General features: G+C 44.3%; 1 protein-coding gene across 2 annotated transcripts; it reads right to left on the bottom strand.

Moving 5' to 3' along the window:
* Window positions 1–20,097: 20,097 nt before the first annotated feature.
* LOC137536345 (zinc finger protein 501-like) lies at window positions 20,098–24,577 on the bottom strand. 2 transcript variants are annotated; one of them, XM_068258525.1, is made up of 2 exons: window positions 24,496–24,577; window positions 20,098–22,030 (listed from the first exon to the last, which is right to left on the bottom strand). In XM_068258525.1, the coding sequence occupies exon 2, from the start codon at window positions 20,891–20,893 to the stop codon at window positions 20,222–20,224; it is 672 nt and encodes a 223-aa protein (XP_068114626.1). In that variant the 5' UTR covers window positions 20,894–22,030; window positions 24,496–24,577; the 3' UTR covers window positions 20,098–20,221. The 2 variants fall into 2 exon arrangements, with proteins under 2 accessions (XP_068114626.1, XP_068114625.1); XM_068258524.1 differs by having other exon boundaries at window positions 20,892–22,030.
* Window positions 24,578–24,970: the final 393 nt, after the last annotated feature.

The raw sequence follows: 24,970 nt of genomic DNA, 5'->3' as shown, positions 1-24,970 counted from the left end.
TCAGAGTCTATGGCTGAAAGTATTAGAGGCAATGGATCAGCAGCATAGCCAGGCAATCTGCATTGTTTAAAAGGAAATAATATGTCAGCCTCCCTTTCATAACACAGCCTATATAAGCAGTACCTAATTGTCCTATGTAGGGAGACAGGCTCATGCCTACTGACAACAATATAATAGAAATAATATAAATGACAAAAAATGTCTGCAGTAAATAGTACTATGTATCTGCTCTCAGAGCCTACCCATATCTTTTCTGGCATCTTCTCTCTATATATATAACTAATACAGTGCGTTAAATAATATGTACAATAAATGATAGTAGTACCATTCTCTGCCTGATTCTTGTCCCTCTAGCTTCATGTAGAGAATCTCTACGTTCCTCTAGTGCTGCCTGGCTATTATTTTGAATTGTGGGAATTGAAGTCTTTACTACTGCTGCATACCCAGAGAAGAACTGTCTGCTGACTACAAGCCCAGTGTCCACTAGTGAAGGAATTTCCACTGTTTGTTTCATTGTTTGCCAAAAATGAATAACTTCCACTGTTAGCGTTCCAAATAGACTTTCCTCCTTGAGTTCCCAATTATCATCCGGATTATGGAAGGTCTTCAGGAACCGTTTATTAGTAATGCAGTTTTACACTGCCATCTTGTGGCCTTTTTTCTAATTGCATGTGTAATGGTGTATACCGTTATTTTTTTGATCTATCCAAAATGGGATTGAACGTAAATTATTACAGTGCATTTCCAATTCGAGTGGTGCTGTTGAGGGTTAATGTTGTATGTATGTATGAATGTATCTATTCAATTTGTTTTCAAGAGCCTGGATGAAGGAGTGCATTGTTCTTAAAATATCTAAGAGTGCAAAATAAACATCACTGCATGTTGATGCTATATGGTTCTGGAGACCACCTCTGTTATTTAGGGATGGTTGTGCTAGTTTGACGTAACCTCTTTTACTCTATGCAAACAAGTTTTCAGCTCTGTCCAAAAATTGCACCTAAAAAGATTATCCCTTCTCTTTGATGAGTAGATAAACTGCAGTTACACCTCCTATGTTACGCCATAGGATTATTCAGGAGATCTTACAAATCTTTGCACTTTCTGGACTGTATACACCAAGTTCCTTTGCTGACGTTTAGTTGTTGGATCATTAGGATGTAAATGTGTCCATCTCACTTTAGTGATGGTTTTGTGGAAAATAGGGAGATATTCTTTTTTTCAACATGTAAGTTGTATTCGTTTTTTCTTTAAAAATACAATACAACAGCAGGCATCACATTGCCCAATCCCAAACCACTCCCTCGCCCATTCACCTTTATAGCGGCCCCACATTCATTATCACAAGTTCCATAAAAGGACACATATCATAGTGATGATGTACGTGATACCATCTTTTACAGGACTCATACCAAACAAAATATTATTTGTAGAAGGCTACAGTCTGCCCCTTGCTTTCCCCATCCACTAGGAGTCCAGCCTTCCCTCCCAGGAAGTACTATGCACAAGATCTGGAGAAGTAGAGGCAACAAGGTGAGATCCTTGAGGACAACTATCTGTTATAAGAAAAGACATGAAGGTGGCATGACAGAGACCTGGCAACAGTAACAGGGACATATTTTCCTTCACCAATGTATAGCAGAAGGGGTGAATGTTGATACTAAAGAAATATATTGTAGAGTAAAGGAGACCCTACTCACCCTAAACACTGCAGACAACTATACTAGGTTAAAGTCCTCTCCTTTGTAAGGGCACTACAGGAAGATAAGTGGTTGTAGGACAGAGTAGAGGTCACCTTATTAGTGCATTACATAAAAGACTTGGACAAAGGAGAATCCATCTTCCCAGGGCATTACAAAAAGTATTGCGTGATGGAAGAATTCAGAGTCCACCAGGAGAGAGATGAGTCCATCTTATTTATTTAATTTCTGTCAGATTTCTACTACAAACTGTAAGTGACAGCAACATGGGAAAAAAAGTAATATATGGCTCATTTTGCTCAGGAAGAAACGTGTTTTTATTTATATGGGTTTACATGTATTTTAATCACTTGAAGACCAGCATCAGAATAATTTATAGGTCTCCCGTTAAGATAGCCAGGCATGGGTGCCCCCAGTATAGATAGGTGTCCGTCCCCAGGACAGGTAAAAGGCATTACTCACCTTCCCAGCTCCAGTGAAGAGCAGCTCTCCCCGCTTCCTCTCTCCCTGGCATCCAGCCTCACACAGCCGCTAGATTCTGGGTCCCGGCTTGATGACATCATCAACCCGGTGTGCCTGTAATGAGGCATGAAGCTCCCGGCGATGTCAGCGGGAACAAGGACGCAGGCACAGTGGCTCGCTACATCCAATAGTGCAGAGTCCAATTAGGTCAGCGCTACTCACATTCCCTGTGCACATAGGCCTAGTGCACACCAGAGCGTTTCGGCTGCGGTTTGCGATCCGCTTGCGGGTGCGGATCCGCTTGGGTAATGTATTTCAATGGGCTGGTGCACACCAGAGCGGGAGGCGTTTTGCAGAAACGCATACTCCCGGGCTGCTGCAGATTTTGGATTGCGGATGCGTTTCTGCCTCAATGTTAAGTATAGGAAAAACGCAAACCGCTCTGAAAAACGGCACTTCAGAGCGGTTTGCCAGGCGTTTTTTGTTACAGTAGCTGTTCAGTAGCAGCTTTACTGTAACAATACATGAAATCTAATACACCAAAAACGCTTCCCAAAACCGCAAAATGCTAGCTGAAACGCTACATAAAAATAAGAAAAAGCGTTTCAAAATCTGCTAGCATTTTGCGGATCTGCTAGCGTTTTTTGGTGTGCACCAAGCCATAGTGTGTTTATACCTCATTACAGGCATACTGTGCAGTCACATTACACACATCACAACCTATTATATGTCACATTCCCTGTGTACATAGTGTGTTTATACCTCATTACAGGCATACTGTGCAGTCACATTACACACATCACAACCTATTATATGTCACATTCCCTGTGTACATAGTGTGTTTATACCTCATTACAGGCATACTGTGCAGTCACATTACACACATCACAACCTATTATATGTCACATTCCCTGTGTACATAGTGTGTTTATACCTCATTACAGGCATACTGTGCAGTCACAATACACACATCAAACCCCTATTACTTCTCACATTCCCTGTGCACATAGTGTGCTTATACCATTACAGGCACACTGTGCAGTCACACTACACACATTACACCCCTATTACTTCTCACATTCTCTGTGCACATAGTGTGCTTATACCATTACAGGCACACTGTGCAGTCACACTACACACATTACACCCCTATTACTTCTCACATTCCCTGTGCACATAGTGTGCTTATACCATTACAGGCACACTGTGCAGTCACACTACACACATTACACCCCTATTACTTCTCACATTCCCTGTGCACATAGTGTGCTTATACCATTACAGGCACACTGTGCAGTCACACTACACACATTACACCCCTATTACTTCTCACATTCCCTGTGTACATAGTGTGCTTATACCATTACAGGCACACTGTGCAGTCCCACTACACACATTACACTCCTATTACTTCTCACATTCCCTGTGTACATAGTGTGCTTATACCATTACAGGCACACTGTGCAGTCACACTACACACATTACACCCCTATTACTTCTCACATTCTCTGTGCACATAGTGTGCTTATACCATTACAGGCACACTGTGCAGTCACACTACACACATTACACCCCTATTACTTCTCACATTCCCTGTGTACATAGTGTGTTTATACCATTACAGGCACACTGTGCAGTCACACTACACACATTACACCCCTATTACTTCTCACATTCCCTGTGCACATAGTGTGCTTATACCATTACAGGCACACTGTGCAGTCACACTACACACATTACACCCCTATTACTTCTCACATTCCCTGTGCACATAGTGTGCTTATACCATTACAGGCACACTGTGCAGTCACACTACACACATTACACCCCTATTACTTCTCACATTCCCTGTGCACATAGTGTGCTTATACCATTACAGGCACACTGTGCAGTCACACTACACACATTACACCCCTATTACTTCTCACATTCCCTGTGTACATAGTGTGCTTATACCATTACAGGCACACTGTGCAGTCCCACTACACACATTACACCCCTATTACTTCTCACATTCCCTGTGTACATAGTGTGCTTATACCATTACAGGCACACTGTGCAGTCCCACTACACACATTACACCCCTATTACTTCTCACATTCTCTGTGCACATAGTGTGCTTATACCATTACAGGCACACTGTGCAGTCACACTACACACATTACACCCCTATTACTTCTCACATTCCCTGTGTACATAGTGTGTTTATACCATTACAGGCACACTGTGCAGTCACACTACACACATTACACCCCTATTACTTCTCACATTCCCTGTGTACATAGTGTGTTTATACCATTACAGGCACACTGTGCAGTCACACTACACACATTACACCCCTATTACTTCTCACATTCCCTGTGCACATAGTGTGCTTATGCCATTACAGGCACACTGTGCAGTCACACTACACACATTACACCCCTATTACTTCTCACATTCCCTGCGCACATAGTGTGCTTATACCATTACAGGCACACTGTGCAGTCACACTACACACATTACACCCCTATTACTTCTCATATTCTCTGTGCACATAGTGTGCTTATACCATTACAGGCACACTGTGCAGTCACACTACACACATTACACCCCTATTACTTCTCACATTCCCTGTGCACATAGTGTGCTTATACCATTACAGGCACACTGTGCAGTCACACTACACACATTACACCCCTATTACTTCTCACATTCCCTGTGCACATAGTATGCTTATGCCATTACAGGCACACTGTGCAGTCACACTACACACATTACACCCCTATTACTTCTCACATTCCCTGTGCACATAGTGTGCTTATACCATTACAGGCACACTGTGCAGTCACACTACACACTTTACACCCCTATTACTTCTCACATTCCCTGTGCACATAGTGTGCTTATACCATTACAGGCACACTGTGCAGTCACACTACACACATTACACCCCTATTACTTCTCACATTCTCTGTGCACATAGTGTGCTTATACCATTACAGGCACACTGTGCAGTCACACTACACACATTACACCCCTATTACTTCTCACATTCCCTGTGCACATAGTGTGCTTATACCATTACAGGCACACTGTGCAGTCACACTACACACATTACACCCCTATTACTTCTCACATTCCCTGTGTACATAGTGTGTTTATACCATTACAGGCACACTGTGCAGTCACACTACACACATTACACCCCTATTACTTCTCACATTCTCTGTGCACATAGTGTGCTTATACCATTACAGGCACACTGTGCAGTCACACTACACACTTTACACCCCTATTACTTCTCACATTCCCTGTGCACATAGTGTGCTTATACCATTACAGGCACACTGTGCAGTCACACTACACACATTACACCCCTATTACTTCTCACATTCCCTGTGCACATAGTGTGCTTATACCATTACAGGCACACTGTGCAGTCACACTACACACATTACACCCCTATTACTTCTCACATTCCCTGTGCACATAGTGTGCTTATGCCATTACAGGCACACTGTGCAGTCACACTACACACATTACACCCCTATTACTTCTCACATTCCCTGTGTACATAGTGTGTTTATACCATTACAGGCACACTGTGCAGTCACACTACACACATTACACCCCTATTACTTCTCACATTCCCTGTGCACATAGTGTGCTTATACCATTACAGGCACACTGTGCAGTCACACTACACACATTACACCCCTATTACTTCTCACATTCCCTGTGTACATAGTGTGCTTATACCATTACAGGCACACTGTGCAGTCCCACTACACACATTACACCCCTATTACTTCTCACATTCCCTGTGTACATAGTGTGCTTATACCATTACAGGCACACTGTGCAGTCACACTACACACTTTACACCCCTATTACTTCTCACATTCCCTGTGCACATAGTGTGCTTATACCATTACAGGCACACTGTGCAGTCACACTACACACATTACACCCCTATTACTTCTCACATTCCCTGTGTACATAGTGTGTTTATACCATTACAGGCACACTGTGCAGTCACACTACACACATTACACCCCTATTACTTCTCACATTCCCTGTGCACATAGTGTGCTTATGCCATTACAGGCACACTGTGCAGTCACACTACACACATTACACCCCTATTACTTCTCACATTCCCTGTGCACATAGTGTGCTTATACCATTACAGGCACACTGTGCAGTCACACTACACACATTACACCCCTATTACTTCTCACATTCCCTGTGTACATAGTGTGTTTATACCATTACAGGCACACTGTGCAGTCACATTACACTCATTACACCCCTATTACTTCTCACATTCCCTGTGCACATAGTGTGCTTATGCCATTACAGGCACACTGTGCAGTCACACTACACACATTACACCCCTATTACTTCTCACATTCTCTGTGCACATAGTGTGCTTATACCATTACAGGCACACTGTGCAGTCACACTACACACATTACACCCCTATTACTTCTCACATTCCCTGTGTACATAGTGTGTTTATACCATTACAGGCACACTGTGCAGTCACACTACACACATTACACCCCTATTACTTCTCACATTCCCTGCGCACATAGTGTGCTTATACCATTACAGGCACACTGTGCAGTCACACTACACACATTACACCCCTATTACTTCTCACATTCCCTGCGCACATAGTGTGCTTATACCATTACAGGCACACTGTGCAGTCACACTACACACATTACACCCCTATTACTTCTCACATTCCCTGCGCACATAGTGTGCTTATACCATTACAGGCACACTGTGCAGTCACACTACACACATTACACCCCTATTACTTCTCACATTCTCTGTGCACATAGTGTGCTTATACCATTACAGGCACACTGTGCAGTCCCACTACACACATTACACCCCTATTACTTCTCATATTCTCTGCACATAGTGTGCTTATACCATTACAGGCACACTGTGCAGTCACACTACACACATTACACCCCTATTACTTCTCATATTCTCTGTGCACATAGTGTGCTTATACCATTACAGGCACACTGTGCAGTCACACTACACACATTACACCCCTATTACTTCTCACATTCCCTGTGCACATAGTGTGCTTATACCATTACAGGCACACTGTGCAGTCACACTACACACATTACACCCCTATTACTTCTCACATTCCCTGTGTACATAGTGTGTTTATACCATTACAGGCACACTGTGCAGTCACACTACACACATTACACCCCTATTACTTCTCACATTCCCTGTGTACATAGTGTGCTTATACCATTACAGGCACACTGTGCAGTCACACTACACACATTACACCCCTATTACTTCTCACATTCCCTGTGCACATAGTGTGCTTATACCATTACAGGCACACTGTGCAGTCACACTACACACATTACACCCCTATTACTTCTCACATTCCCTGTGTACATAGTGTGTTTATACCATTACAGGCACACTGTGCAGTCACACTACACACATTACACCCCTATTACTTCTCACATTCCCTGCGCACATAGTGTGCTTATACCATTACAGGCACACTGTGCAGTCACACTACACACATTACACCCCTATTACTTCTCACATTCCCTGTGCACATAGTGTGCTTATACCATTACAGGCACACTGTGCAGTCCCACTACACACATTACACCCCTATTACTTCTCATATTCTCTGTGCACATAGTGTGCTTATACCATTACAGGCACACTGTGCAGTCACACTACACACATTACACCCCTATTACTTCTCATATTCTCTGTGCACATAGTGTGCTTATACCATTACAGGCACACTGTGCAGTCACACTACACACATTACACCCCTATTACTTCTCACATTCCCTGTGCACATAGTGTGCTTATACCATTACAGGCACACTGTGCAGTCACACTACACACATTACACCCCTATTACTTCTCACATTCCCTGTGTACATAGTGTGTTTATACCATTACAGGCACACTGTGCAGTCACACTACACACATTACACCCCTATTACTTCTCACATTCCCTGTGCACATAGTGTGCTTATACCATTACAGGCACACTGTGCAGTCACACTACACACATTACACCCCTATTACTTCTCACATTCCCTGTGCACATAGTGTGCTTATACCATTACAGGCACACTGTGCAGTCACACTACACACATTACACCCCTATTACTTCTCACATTCCCTGTGTACATAGTGTGTTTATACCATTACAGGCACACTGTGCAGTCACACTACACACATTACACCCCTATTACTTCTCACATTCCCTGTGTACATAGTGTGCTTATACCATTACAGGCACACTGTGCAGTCACACTACACACATTACACCCCTATTACTTCTCACATTCCCTGTGCACATAGTGTGCTTATACCATTACAGGCACACTGTGCAGTCACACTACACACATTACACCCCTATTACTTCTCACATTCTCTGTGCACATAGTGTGCTTATACCATTACAGGCACACTGTGCAGTCACACTACACACATTACACCCCTATTACTTCTCATATTCTCTGTGCACATAGTGTGCTTATACCATTACAGGCACACTGTGCAGTCACACTACACACATTACACCCCTATTACTTCTCATATTCTCTGTGCACATAGTGTGCTTATACCATTACAGGCACACTGTGCAGTCACACTACACACATTACACCCCTATTACTTCTCACATTCCCTGTGCACATAGTGTGCTTATACCATTACAGGCACACTGTGCAGTCACACTACACACATTACACCCCTATTACTTCTCACATTCCCTGTGCACATAGTGTGTTTATACCATTACAGGCACACTGTGCAGTCACACTACACACATTACACCCCTATTACTTCTCACATTCTCTGTGCACATAGTGTGCTTATACCATTACAGGCACACTGTGCAGTCACACTACACACATTACACCCCTATTACTTCTCACATTCCCTGTGTACATAGTGTGCTTATACCATTACAGGCACACTGTGCAGTCACACTACACACATTACACCCCTATTACTTCTCACATTCCCTGTGTACATAGTGTGTTTATACCATTACAGGCACACTGTGCAGTCACACTACACACATTACACCCCTATTACTTCTCACATTCCCTGTGCACATAGTGTGCTTATACCATTACAGGCACACTGTGCAGTCACACTACACACATTACACCCCTATTACTTCTCACATTCCCTGTGTACATAGTGTGCTTATACCATTACAGGCACACTGTGCAGTCCCACTACACACATTACACCCCTATTACTTCTCACATTCCCTGTGTACATAGTGTGCTTATACCATTACAGGCACACTGTGCAGTCACACTACACACTTTACACCCCTATTACTTCTCACATTCCCTGTGTACATAGTGTGCTTATACCATTACAGGCACACTGTGCAGTCACACTACACACTTTACACCCCTATTACTTCTCACATTCCCTGTGCACATAGTGTGCTTATACCATTACAGGCACACTGTGCAGTCACACTACACACATTACACCCCTATTACTTCTCACATTCCCTGTGTACATAGTGTGTTTATACCATTACAGGCACACTGTGCAGTCACATTACACTCATTACACCCCTATTACTTCTCACATTCCCTGTGCACATAGTGTGCTTATGCCATTACAGGCACACTGTGCAGTCACACTACACACATTACACCCCTATTACTTCTCACATTCCCTGTGCACATAGTGTGCTTATACCATTACAGGCACACTGTGCAGTCACACTACACACATTACACCCCTATTACTTCTCACATTCCCTGTGTACATAGTGTGTTTATGCCATTACAGGCACACTGTGCAGTCACATTACACACATTACACCCCTATTACTTCTCACATTCCCTGTGCACATAGTGTGCTTATGCCATTACAGGCACACTGTGCAGTCACACTACACACATTACACCCCTATTACTTCTCACATTCTCTGTGCACATAGTGTGCTTATACCATTACAGGCACACTGTGCAGTCACACTACACACATTACACCCCTATTACTTCTCACATTCCCTGTGTACATAGTGTGTTTATACCATTACAGGCACACTGTGCAGTCACACTACACACATTACACCCCTATTACTTCTCACATTCCCTGCGCACATAGTGTGCTTATACCATTACAGGCACACTGTGCAGTCACACTACACACATTACACCCCTATTACTTCTCACATTCCCTGTGTACATAGTGTGTTTATACCATTACAGGCACACTGTGCAGTCACACTACACACATTACACCCCTATTACTTCTCACATTCCCTGTGTACATAGTGTGCTTATACCATTACAGGCACACTGTGCAGTCACACTACACACATTACACCCCTATTACTTCTCACATTCCCTGTGTACATAGTGTGTTTATACCATTACAGGCACACTGTGCAGTCACACTACACACATTACACCCCTATTACTTCTCACATTCTCTGTGCACATAGTGTGCTTATACCATTACAGGCACACTGTGCAGTCACACTACACACATTACACCCCTATTACTTCTCACATTCCCTGTGTACATAGTGTGCTTATACCATTACAGGCACACTGTGCAGTCACACTACACACATTACACCCCTATTACTTCTCACATTCCCTGTGCACATAGTGTGCTTATACCATTACAGGCACACTGTGCAGTCACACTACACACATTACACCCCTATTACTTCTCACATTCTCTGTGCACATAGTGTGCTTATACCATTACAGGCACACTGTGCAGTCACACTACACACATTACACCCCTATTACTTCTCACATTCCCTGTGCACATAGTGTGTTTATACCATTACAGGCACACTGTGCAGTCACACTACACACATTACACCCCTATTACTTCTCACATTCCCTGTGTACATAGTGTGCTTATACCATTACAGGCACACTGTGCAGTCACACTACACACATTACACCCCTATTACTTCTCATATTCTCTGTGCACATAGTGTGCTTATACCATTACAGACACACTGTGCAGTCACACTACACACATTACACCCCTATTACTTCTCACATTCCCTGTGCACATAGTGTGCTTATACCATTACAGGCACACTGTGCAGTCACACTACACACATTACACCCCTATTACTTCTCACATTCCCTGTGTACATAGTGTGCTTATACCATTACAGGCACACTGTGCAGTCACACTACACACAATACACCCCTATTACTTCTCACATTCCCTGTGTACATAGTGTGCTTATACCATTACAGGCACACTGTGCAGTCACACTACACACAATACACCCCTATTACTTCTCACATTCCCTGTGCACATAGTGTGCTTATACCATTACAGGCACACTGTGCAGTCACACTACACACATTACACCCCTATTACTTCTCACATTCCCTGTGTACATAGTGTGTTTATACCATTACAGGCACACTGTGCAGTCACACTACACACATTACACCCCTATTACTTCTCACATTCCCTGTGTACATAGTGTGCTTATACCATTACAGGCACACTGTGCAGTCACACTACACACATTACACCCCTATTACTTCTCACATTCCCTGTGTACATAGTGTGCTTATACCATTACAGGCACACTGTGCAGTCACACTACACACATTACACCCCTATTACTTCTCACATTCCCTGTGCACATAGTGTGCTTATACCATTACAGGCACACTGTGCAGTCACACTACACACATTACACCCCTATTACTTCTCACATTCCCTGTGTACATAGTGTGTTTATACCATTACAGGCACACTGTGCAGTCACACTACACACATTACACCCCTATTACTTCTCACATTCCTTGTGTACATAGTGTGCTTATACCATTACAGGCACACTGTGCAGTCACACTACACACATTACACCCCTATTACTTCTCACATTCCCTGTGCACATAGTGTGCTTATACCATTACAGGCACACTGTGCAGTCACACTACACACATTACACCCCTATTACTTCTCACATTCTCTGTGCACATAGTGTGCTTATACCATTACAGGCACACTGTGCAGTCACACTACACACATTACACCCCTATTACTTCTCACATTCCCTGTGCACATAGTGTGCTTATACCATTACAGGCACACTGTGCAGTCACACTACACACATTACACCCCTATTACTTCTCATATTCTCTGTGCACATAGTGTGCTTATACCATTACAGGCACACTGTGCAGTCACACTACACACATTACACCCCTATTACTTCTCATATTCTCTGTGCACATAGTGTGCTTATACCATTACAGGCACACTGTGCAGTCACACTACACACATTACACCCCTATTACTTCTCATATTCTCTGTGCACATAGTGTGCTTATACCATTACAGGCACACTGTGCAGTCACACTACACACATTACACCCCTATTACTTCTCACATTCCCTGTGCACATAGTGTGCTTATACCATTACAGGCACACTGTGCAGTCACACTACACACATTACACCCCTATTACTTCTCACATTCCCTGTGTACATAGTGTGCTTATACCATTACAGGCACACTGTGCAGTCACACTACACACATTACACCCCTATTACTTCTCACATTCCCTGTGCACATAGTGTGCTTATGCCATTACAGGCACACTGTGCAGTCACACTACACACATTACACCCCTATTACTTCTCACATTCCCTGTGTACATAGTGTGCTTATACCATTACAGGCACACTGTGCAGTCACACTACACACATTACACCCCTATTACTTCTCATATTCTCTGTGCACATAGTGTGCTTATACCATTACAGGCACACTGTGCAGTCACACTACACACATTACACCCCTATTACTTCTCATATTCTCTGTGCACATAGTGTGCTTATACCATTACAGGCACACTGTGCAGTCACACTACACACATTACACCCCTATTACTTCTCACATTCCCTGTGCACATAGTGTGCTTATACCATTACAGGCACACTGTGCAGTCACACTACACACATTACACCCCTATTACTTCTCACATTCCCTGTGCACATAGTGTGCTTATACCATTACAGGCACACTGTGCAGTCACACTACACACATTACACCCCTATTACTTCTCACATTCCCTGTGTACATAGTGTGCTTATACCATTACAGGCACACTGTGCAGTCACACTACACACATTACACCCCTATTACTTCTCACATTCCCTGTGCACATAGTGTGCTTATACCATTACAGGCACACTGTGCAGTCACACTACACACATTACACCCCTATTACTTCTCACATTCTCTGTGCACATAGTGTGCTTATACCATTACAGGCACACTGTGCAGTCACACTACACACATTACACCCCTATTACTTCTCACATTCCCTGTGTACATAGTGTGCTTATACCATTACAGGCACACTGTGCAGTCACACTACACACATTACACCCCTATTACTTCTCATATTCTCTGTGCACATAGTGTGCTTATACCATTACAGGCACACTGTGCAGTCACACTACACACATTACACCCCTATTACTTCTCACATTCCCTGTGCACATAGTGTGCTTATACCATTACAGGCACACTGTGCAGTCACACTACACACATTACACCCCTATTACTTCTCACATTCCCTGTGCACATAGTGTGCTTATACCATTACAGGCACACTGTGCAGTCACACTACACACATTACACCCCTATTACTTCTCACATTCCCTGTGCACATAGTGTGCTTATACCATTACAGGCACACTGTGCAGTCACACTACACACATTACACCCCTATTACTTCTCACATTCTCTGTGCACATAGTGTGCTTATACCATTACAGGCACACTGTGCAGTCACACTACACACATTACACCCCTATTACTTCTCACATTCCCTGTGCACATAGTGTGTTTATACCATTACAGGCACACTGTGCAGTCACACTACACACATTACACCCCTATTACTTCTCATATTCTCTGTGCACATAGTGTGCTTATACCATTACAGGCACACTGTGCAGTCACACTACACACATTACACCCCTATTACTTCTCACATTCCCTGTGCACATAGTGTGCTTATACCATTACAGGCACACTGTGCAGTCACACTACACACATTACACCCCTATTACTTCTCACATTCCCTGTGTACATAGTGTGCTTATACCATTACAGGCACACTGTGCAGTCACACTACACACATTACACCCCTATTACTTCTCATATTCTCTGTGCACATAGTGTGCTTATACCATTACAGGCACACTGTGCAGTCACACTACACACATTACACCCCTATTACTTCTCACATTCCCTGTGTACATAGTGTGTTTATACCATTACAGGCACACTGTGCAGTCACACTACACACATTACACCCCTATTACTTCTCACATTCCCTGTGTACATAGTGTGCTTATACCATTACAGGCACACTGTGCAGTCACACTACACACATTACACCCCTATTACTTCTCACATTCCCTGTGCACATAGTGTGCTTATACCATTACAGGCACACTGTGCAGTCACACTACACACATTACACCCCTATTACTTCTCACATTCCCTGTGTACATAGTGTGCTTATACCATTACAGGCACACTGTGCAGTCACACTACACACATTACACCCCTATTACTTCTCACATTCCCTGTGTACATAGTGTGCTTATACCATTACAGGCACACTGTGCAGTCACACTACACACATTACACCCCTATTACTTCTCACATTCCCTGTGTACATAGTGTGCTTATACCATTACAGGCACACTGTGCAGTCACACTACACACATTACACCCCTATTACTTCTCACATTCCCTGTGCACATAGTGTGCTTATACCATTACAGGCACACTGTGCAGTCACACTACACACATTACACCCCTATTACTTCTCACATTCCCTGTGTACATAGTGTGCTTATACCATTACAGGCACACTGTGCAGTCACACTACACACATTACACCCCTATTACTTCTCACATTCCCTGTGTACATAGTGTGCTTATACCATTACAGGCACACTGTGCAGTCACACTACACACATTACACCCCTATTACTTCTCACATTCCCTGTGCACATAGTGTGCTTATACCATTACAGGCACACTGTGCAGTCACACTACACACATTACACCCCTATTACTTCTCACATTCTCTGTGCACATAGTGTGCTTATACCATTACAGGCACACTGTGCAGTCACACTACACACATTACACCCCTATTACTTCTCATATTCTCTGTGCACATAGTGTGCTTATACCATTACAGGCACACTGTGCAGTCACACTACACACATTACACCCCTATTACTTCTCATATTCTCTGTGCACATAGTGTGCTTATACCATTACAGGCACACTGTGCAGTCACACTACACACATTACACCCCTATTACTTCTCACATTCCCTGTGCACATAGTGTGCTTATACCATTACAGGCACACTGTGCAGTCACACTACACACATTACACCCCTATTACTTCTCACATTCCCTGTGCACATAGTGTGCTTATACCATTACAGGCACACTGTGCAGTCACACTACACACATTACACCCCTATTACTTCTCACATTCCCTGTGTACATAGTGTGCTTATACCATTACAGGCACACTGTGCAGTCACACTACACACATTACACCCCTATTACTTCTCACATTCCCTGTGCACATAGTGTGCTTATACCATTACAGGCACACTGTGCAGTCACACTACACACATTACACCCCTATTACTTCTCACATTCTCTGTGCACATAGTGTGCTTATACCATTACAGGCACACTGTGCAGTCACACTACACACATTACACCCCTATTACTTCTCACATTCCCTGTGTACATAGTGTGCTTATACCATTACAGGCACACTGTGCAGTCACACTACACACATTACACCCCTATTACTTCTCATATTCTCTGTGCACATAGTGTGCTTATACCATTACAGGCACACTGTGCAGTCACACTACACACATTACACCCCTATTACTTCTCACATTCCCTGTGCACATAGTGTGCTTATACCATTACAGGCACACTGTGCAGTCACACTACACACATTACACCCCTATTACTTCTCACATTCCCTGTGCACATAGTGTGCTTATACCATTACAGGCACACTGTGCAGTCACACTACACACATTACACCCCTATTACTTCTCACATTCCCTGTGTACATAGTGTGCTTATACCATTACAGGCACACTGTGCAGTCACACTACACACATTACACCCCTATTACTTCTCACATTCCCTGTGCACATAGTGTGCTTATACCATTACAGGCACACTGTGCAGTCACACTACACACATTACACCCCTATTACTTCTCACATTCTCTGTGCACATAGTGTGCTTATACCATTACAGGCACACTGTGCAGTCACACTACACACATTACACCCCTATTACTTCTCACATTCCCTGTGTACATAGTGTGTTTATACCATTACAGGCACACTGTGCAGTCACACTACACACATTACACCCCTATTACTTCTCACATTCCCTGCGCACATAGTGTGCTTATACCATTACAGGCACACTGTGCAGTCACACTACACACATTACACCCCTATTACTTCTCACATTCTCTGTGCACATAGTGTGCTTATACCATTACAGGCACACTGTGCAGTCACACTACACACATTACACCCCTATTACTTCTCATATTCTCTGTGCACATAGTGTGCTTATACCATTACAGGCACACTGTGCAGTCACACTACACACATTACACCCCTATTACTTCTCATATTCTCTGTGCACATAGTGTGCTTATACCATTACAGGCACACTGTGCAGTCACACTACACACATTACACCCCTATTACTTCTCACATTCCCTGTGCACATAGTGTGCTTATACCATTACAGGCACACTGTGCAGTCACACTACACACTTTACACCCCTATTACTTCTCACATTCCCTGTGCACATAGTGTGCTTATACCATTACAGGCACACTGTGCAGTCACACTACACACATTACACCCCTATTACTTCTCACATTCCCTGTGCACATAGTGTGCTTATACCATTACAGGCACACTGTGCAGTCACACTACACACATTACACCCCTATTACTTCTCACATTCCCTGTGCACATAGTGTGCTTATACCATTACAGGCACACTGTGCAGTCACACTACACACATTACACCCCTATTACTTCTCACATTCCCTGCGCACATAGTGTGCTTATACCATTACAGGCACACTGTGCAGTCACATTACACATTACACCCCTATTACTTCTCACATTCCCTGTGCACATAGTGTGTTTATACCTCATTACAGGCACACTGTGCAGTCACACTACACACATTACATCCCTATTACTTCTCACATTCCCTGTGCACATAGTGTGCTTATACCATTACAGGCACACTGTGCAGTCACACTACACACATCATATCTCTATTACTTCTCACATCCCCTGTGTACATAGTGTGTCTATACCTCATTACAGGCACACCATGCAGTCACATTACACACAGCATATCTCTACTTCTGACATTCCCTCTGTGCATAGTGTGTTTATAACTCATTACAAGCACACCGTGCAGTCACAATACACACATAACACCCATCTTACTTCTAACATTCCCTGTGTGCATAGTGTATTTATACCTCATTACAGCCATACAGTGCAGTCACATTACACACATCACACCCCTATAACGTCTCACATTCCCTGTGTACATCGTGTGTTTATACCTCACTACAGGCACTGTGCAGTCACATTACACATCACACCCCTATTACTTCTAACATTACCTGTGTGCATAGTGTATTTATACCTCATTACAGGCACAGTGTACAGTCACATTACACACATCACACCCCCATAACGTCTCACATTCCCTGTGTACATCGTGTGTTTATACCTCATTACAGGCACACTGTGCAGTCACATTACACATCACACCCCTATTACTTCTAACATTACCTGTGTGCATAGTGTATTTATACCTCATTACAGGCACAGTGTACAGTCACATTACACACATCACACCCCCATAACGTCTCACATTCCCTGTGTACATCGTGTGTTTATACCTCATTACAGGCACTGTGCAGTCACATTACACATCACACCCCTATTACTTCTAACATTACCTGTGTGCATAGTGCATTTATATACCTCATTACAGGCACAATAGCGGCCACAATAGCGCCCTCTATGCTGCTATAGCATATACCATATAGCAGCATAGAGGGCGCTATTGTGGCCGGGAACTCAAATAATCACTCGGCTCCTGTCGCCGCAACCAGAAGTGGCTGCCGGCAGGGCCAGGAACATCTGATGGAGTCTGCCTGGGCACAATACAGCTGCAGGGGGCTGCTGGAAGCCCCAGGTGAGTAAAACTCATTTGTTTACAGAGACTTAAGTGTCCCTTTAAGCATTTAGAACATGGCAGAGATACAGTAATTTAAAGTGAATTAAACTTTAGTTCCTGTTTCTTCTAAAGTGGACCTAACGTGTAAACAAAGCAGGATCATCCACCAGGCAACCTAGGCAGGTGCCTTGGTCCAAGTGGGTGTCAAGGGGCCCACCTGCCACCTTCTCTGACCTTTCACCGGAACCATAAGAGGGCACCAAATTTACTACCTTGCCTAGGGCCCAATTACATCTTAATCCATCTCTCCATGTAAATATAAATTCCATGCTACCAGAAGAATCTGTAAAAGTTATAATAGAGGAGCAAGATTAAATGTTTAATAAAATTGAACTTGTGTGCCAGAAAATACAGGTTTTGTTGTTTAGCCACACCCCCTCTATAAAAACTGCCCTGGCACGTTTCTGCCATTGCAAAAGCTTCTAAGAGATTGTGCCATAGGAGGGCAGGAGGTAGCTCTTAAATCAGCCCAGGTATGTTGTGTGCCACTGAGCCAGTCAATCAGGAAGAGGAAGGGAGAAGAGTGTGTAGTGCCAACTAAAGTATTCACAGCAAGAGACACAAATGGAGCAGACTAGGGAAGCCGCATCGCTTCTCTACTGCTGAATACAGAAATCACCTGTTGCTGCAATGGGTAAAAAATGGGTGAACAGTCATGGTAGGAGTCACTCTGACTGTTTTTCACTTTGGTAATTTACTTAAGGTCCACTTTAAAGAGGAATTTTAACCAAGATTTGAATTTTATCCCAATCAGTAGCTGATACCCCCTTTGCCACAAGAAATCTTTACCTTTTCTCCAATATATCATCAGGGAAGTCTGTATTGTGGTAAAACCCCTCCCACAGTGTGATGTCATGGCCATGACAGTTTGCGGTCTTTGAACCCCATTGCATTGTTGGAAATAACATATTTTTCCAACTGCCAAGCCAGCAATATCTCCCTCTGTGCATAGAACTCTCAGTAACTTACATTCTATACTGATCACCTGGCAGAACTAAAGATGTCACTCCACCCGTCATAAATTTCAGAATGTAAAAATTAGCGGTATGGACGAGCTCAGCTCGTCCATTACCGCCAGAGGGTGCCGCTCAGGCCCTGTTGGGCCGATTTTGAGAAAATAAAAAGCAGCACATGCAGCCGGCACTTTGCCAGCCGCGTGTGCTGCCTGATCGCAGCCGGAACAAATAGTTCCGGCCAGCGCTAAGGGCTGGATTGGAGGCGGCTGACGTCAGGACGTCGGCTGACGTCACTCCGCTCGTCGCCATGGCGACGAGGAAAGCCAAACAAGGAAGGCTGCTCATTGCAGCCTTCCTTGTTACTTATGCTTGCCGGAGGCGATCAGAAGAACGCCTCCGGAGCGCTCTCTAGTGGGCTTTCATGCAGCCAACTTTCAGTTGGCTGCATGAAATAGTTTTTTTTTTATTAAAAAAAACCCTCCCGCAGCCGCCCTGGCGATCTTAATAGAACGCCAGGGTGGTTAATGAGAAAAAAGACTTTACAATGGCCAAACACTGATTAATGATGAATATTGTAAACCATAAGCAATTTTATTCATTATGTTATTTTCACTACTGTTCCTCTTTTGATGTGACGTTTAATGCATTCACATTAGAATGATGAAATGGCTGTGATGCTGGCAGCTATGAGGTGAGCTATGACGTCAGAGGCAATGAAGGGACAGGTGACTGAGATGATGAAGGCAATGATGGTGGCAATAATGATGATGGTGGCAATTTGTGGATCTTCTGATGTTCAACCAGTTTGAACTTTGCATTGAAAAATTGGCCGCACTTCCGGCAGGTGAGGCGCTTCTCTTTGGTCTCCCTGGTGTGAACCCGCTGGTGGGACTCGAAGTTGGCTTTGGTGCAGAAGCCCTTGGTGCAGATGGGGCACACAAACAGTTTCTCCCCTGTGTGCATGCGCCGGTGGATGGCCAGGGAGGTGCTGCTGGTAAAGTATTTCCCACATTCTTCACAGTAGGGATGCTCACCCCTGTGGCTGCGCAGGTGCTCCTTTAGATACGTGCTGGTGCTGAATCCCTGCCGGCACTCAGGGCAAGGGTACGGCTTCTCCGCCCGGTGAGTTTTCTGATGGCTGAGGAGATAGGCCTTATGGGTAAAGGCTTTCCCACATTCATGGCAAGCAAAAGTTCTCTGTCCATCATGGCACTTCAAGTGTCGGGAAAGGCTGGCTAACTGAGAGAAGCATTTCCCACACTCTGAACAGGAGTAAGGCTTCTCTCCGGTATGAGTGCGTTGATGCACAGTAAGCACTGCCTTGGTAACGAATGACTTATCGCATTCGCTGCAGAAATAAGGTTTCATTTCTGAGTGGACCTTGTGGTGTATCACCAGATCAGGTTCATTAAGGAAGCATTTCCCACACTCTTCACAGTCATACAGCTTAGCGCCTGAATGGGTACATTCATGTTTGGCCAGCTTAGTGCTGTCCAGAAATTGCTGCTCACATTTGCTGCAGGTGAACAGGTCTTTGCTGCTATTAGGGGGCTGTGGTTTGAGGAGGCAGGCATTGCCACTTTTATTCCCACACTCGTTTTCAGAGTGAGATCCCACTCCCTTTACATAGTTTTTTTCAAGACAGATTGCCGCCCTCTTATGTAGATTTTCATGATGGGGGGGTCACACTCTTCCCATACTCTTTATTAGGATGGGTTGCTTGGTGGTGGGCATGAAGTGTGGAAATGCTGGGGAACGCCAGGCCACACTCAGTACAGATGTAAGCTTCTTCCCTAAGGTCAGTGTGTAGGCTAGTAAACTCACCATTGCTATTTGGCTTGTCTGATGCATAAATGTCCATATCTGTAATATAACGTGTATCTGCCCCATTACTACCATTAAAGGATCCATCATTACTTGAGTCCAACTCTTTTTTAATGTTAGTATAGGAACCTGGAGTCTGATCCATTGGTGTAGAATCATCAGGGTGAAGGCAATATTTTTCCTTTTCTCCCCAATAAGGTTCCTTTTTAATATCTCCAGATGTTGGCAGCACCTGATCACCAGGTGATGAAAGCTTTATGTTGGTGACATCGTCTTCAGATGTAGAGATCTCCTCCTTAATATAATTAGCTGCGTGTTGTAAATTTGTTGTATGTCTGTCAGGGGAATGTTCTTGTGACCAGTGAGGTTCATCCTTAATATGACTAGAAACAGGTAGTACACCATCTTGTCCTTCATATAAAAAATGTTCTAACTTAATGTTAGTTGATTTATTTTCAGCTGCTTCCACTTTAAGTGTGAAGCCTGTATGATCTGAAGGCAACATGATGTTGGCGTTCAGGCTTCTCTTGCATGAAGATGGTGTCTTTGTGAGCGTCAACATGTTTTCTTCCACTGGTGAGGAGGAACTGTCCATCTGGGGACTGATTCCAATCTTTTGATCCCCATTCGTGTTATCTGGTGAAGGTGGAGCTCTGTGCTGGGGTCCTCTGGAAGGAGAATCTGTTGAAAATCAAAAAGACAGGGTGGTGAGACAAGTAAGAAGACAGGCTACAGTAACATCAATATCTACTCCTTTACCCATGAACAACAGAATGTATTATTGCTGCAATCCTAAAGAATTGTAGAGTAAAGGAGATCCAACACATCTCAAATCCTTTGTATAAGAGACTCTAGCAGAACAAAGCACAATCCCCAGGGAGCTAGAAAAAGTCTTATAGATCAGAGGGGAGTCCATCTCTCAGTCCACCTCTAGGACACTTCACGGGAGGACAGTGGTAATGGCGAGCAATATTGGGATGACCATCCAACGCGACAAAACACCCAATGATGTCCCCCCTAATGTCAAATATGCGCCCCCCCCCCCTATACTTTACCTGTCCACCGCTGGCTCTGGGCTCCATCCGCAATTCAAATCTATGGGCCCCCAATGGTTGCCAGAGTAACAGTCACACACACGTGCCCACATCTACGCCAGCAACCATGTAGTGCATGTGTCTGCAGATTGCTAACAGAGCCCGGAGCCAGAGGGGGAAAGGTAGATTATAGTGCACAGGGGCACATTTGACATTAGGGGGACAGCGTCAAGCTGGAGAGGCTACAGATGCAGCGTCATAAGGCCAATTCCTGATCGATTTCACCATGAAATCAATTGGGAATCATCAGCCTGAGGTTTACGAGCAGCCGACAGATCTCTTTCGAATCAGATCGATCAGAGAGAGATTTGTCTCTTGATCGAATCTGCCCATAATCGTTAGATGTATGGCTACCTCTGAACTGTAATCTCCTCTGGGGACAGTCCGTGCCATGACTAAGTACTCTGTAAAGTGCTGCTGCTGCTGCAGAAGATATCAGCACTATATAAATACTTAAAATTACTAATAATAGCCACAAAAATAGCTCCACCCAAACTCTACATTGTGCTGCTGACTCCCCCTCCCTCACCCGTCCAAAATGCTTGGTGTTAGTGTTGTCCGGATCATGAACGATTCGGATCTTTGATCCGAATCTTTTTCGTGAGTCGAATCATCCGAATCATCAAAATGAGTGATTCGGATCACAAAGGGGGCAGGGCCAGGAGCGGCACGCCCCCCCCCCTCTCCGCGGGCAGCAGGTTCCTGGAAGCTGACTATAGATGGATCGCTCAGTTGGAGGGGAGCCAGCTTTGCAGGGACAGGTAGATGAGAGAGAGGGGACATGGGTGCCACTGCCAGATAAGTGTAGAGCACACGTACTGGCTGCAATGTGCTGCTCATTTTAGGCACTTGTCTCAGAAGCACAGCTCAGTAACTTTGCAAACAGCGTGCTGGGCAAGAATGACAGGGGCACTGTGATTGCAGGGCAATATGATCCTCCTGCACTGCTCTATACAGCTGCACTTCACTTCTGGGAATGCTTTGGGGAATGCTTTCTTTCACTGTGCGATGTTTGCATTCAAAGTGTATACAGATGAACATATAGGTGAAATAGATGTAAAGCATATGATTGCAACATGTGGGTATTGTGTGCAAAAAACATTTCTGCTCTCTGCTCGTCCCTCCTCCCTTCTCTGTCCACTCCCTGCCCACCATTTCCCCTTCTCTGTGTGTCCACAGGGGGGCGGGGCCCCTTCTCTGTCCACTGCAGGGAAAGTCCTGTCCTGCTAGTCATTTCACCCCCGAATGCTTCTCTAGTACAATGATCTGAGATTCGGATCAAAGATCCGGATCTTTTCAATGATCCGATTCGAATCATTGAAAAGATCCAAACTTCCCATCTCTATTTGGTGTCCAGTCCAGTGGCATGACACAATAAGTGTTTTGGTGGCTATAAATAATAAATGAGCATTCTATCCTTGACATGCATACGACGCCTGCTGGCCGGTGTTGTGTCAGATTACGCTGCCTGTGGATTTGCACTGCCCCGCATGCGCAGTAGGAGACTGTGCGGCCACATCTCCTATAGAATGATGCTGCTGGAGGTAAAATACTAAATATCTCCGCTCCCACACCTCTTACAATCCCCAAATTTTCAGGGTAGGGAGGGGACCCCCCGAACGACCTCTATGCCAAATTGCAGCCCCCGAGACCCGCTGGTTCCCGAGATAGATTTCTCTAATCTATCTCCTGAACCAATGGGTCTCGGGGGCTGCAATTTGGCATAAAGGTCGTTCGGGGGGGGGGGGTCCCTTCCCTACCCTAAAAATTTGGGGAGTGTAAGAGGTGTGGGAGCGGAGATATTTAGTATTTTACCCCCAGCAGCATCATTAACTTCACACTGAGCATGCGTGCTACTCAGTGTGAAAGGGAGCTTCCGGGCAGCGCAATCAGACATTACACCGGACTTGGGTATTGCATACCCTCCACAGACTGGAGTGTGAGGACTGGAGTCCCCTTGAGGAGGAGACTGCGACTGCTGGAGAGGCTGCTGCAGCAATCTTTAGCACGCAGGGGTACAGAACTTAGTATAACAGAGGGCTTCAATATCACCTGACATCCTCTCTTCTCACTCAGATCACCTCTTTTCTTCCTTCTGCAGCTTTGTTCCAACCGGAACTGATTAATATGGTATTTCCTAATCTTGCGTTCCACCTGTATCCAACTATCACTTCCTGGCCATGTGCTTCAGCTGTTCTTCCTCTCTTGCTGCTTGCATACTGACGACCACTAGCGGCCAGTTGCTGCATTACAGTCAAGCTTGTGAAATGATTTATTTTGCATCACCTGCGGGTAATAGGGACTACTATACTTTTTTCATAAAATCAAGATTACCAGTGCTTCCTATGTACAATATATGCATATAGACCGGCCAAGTGTCAAGGTTTCTCTGTGGCTCTAATGATTTGCAGCCTTTATCACAGGATCACAGGGCACTGGTGAAATGCCTCTTCACAGAGCAGGAGAGTTTGCAGTTAACTGTTTCACAGCCCAGAGTCTTTGCAGAAAACACTACAACATGCATCAC

The sequence above is a fragment of the Hyperolius riggenbachi genome, chromosome 10 (genome assembly GCF_040937935.1).
Source record: "Hyperolius riggenbachi isolate aHypRig1 chromosome 10, aHypRig1.pri, whole genome shotgun sequence".
Lineage (NCBI taxonomy): Eukaryota > Metazoa > Chordata > Amphibia > Anura > Hyperoliidae > Hyperolius > Hyperolius riggenbachi.
This window is presented reverse-complemented; position numbering and strand designations above follow the sequence as displayed.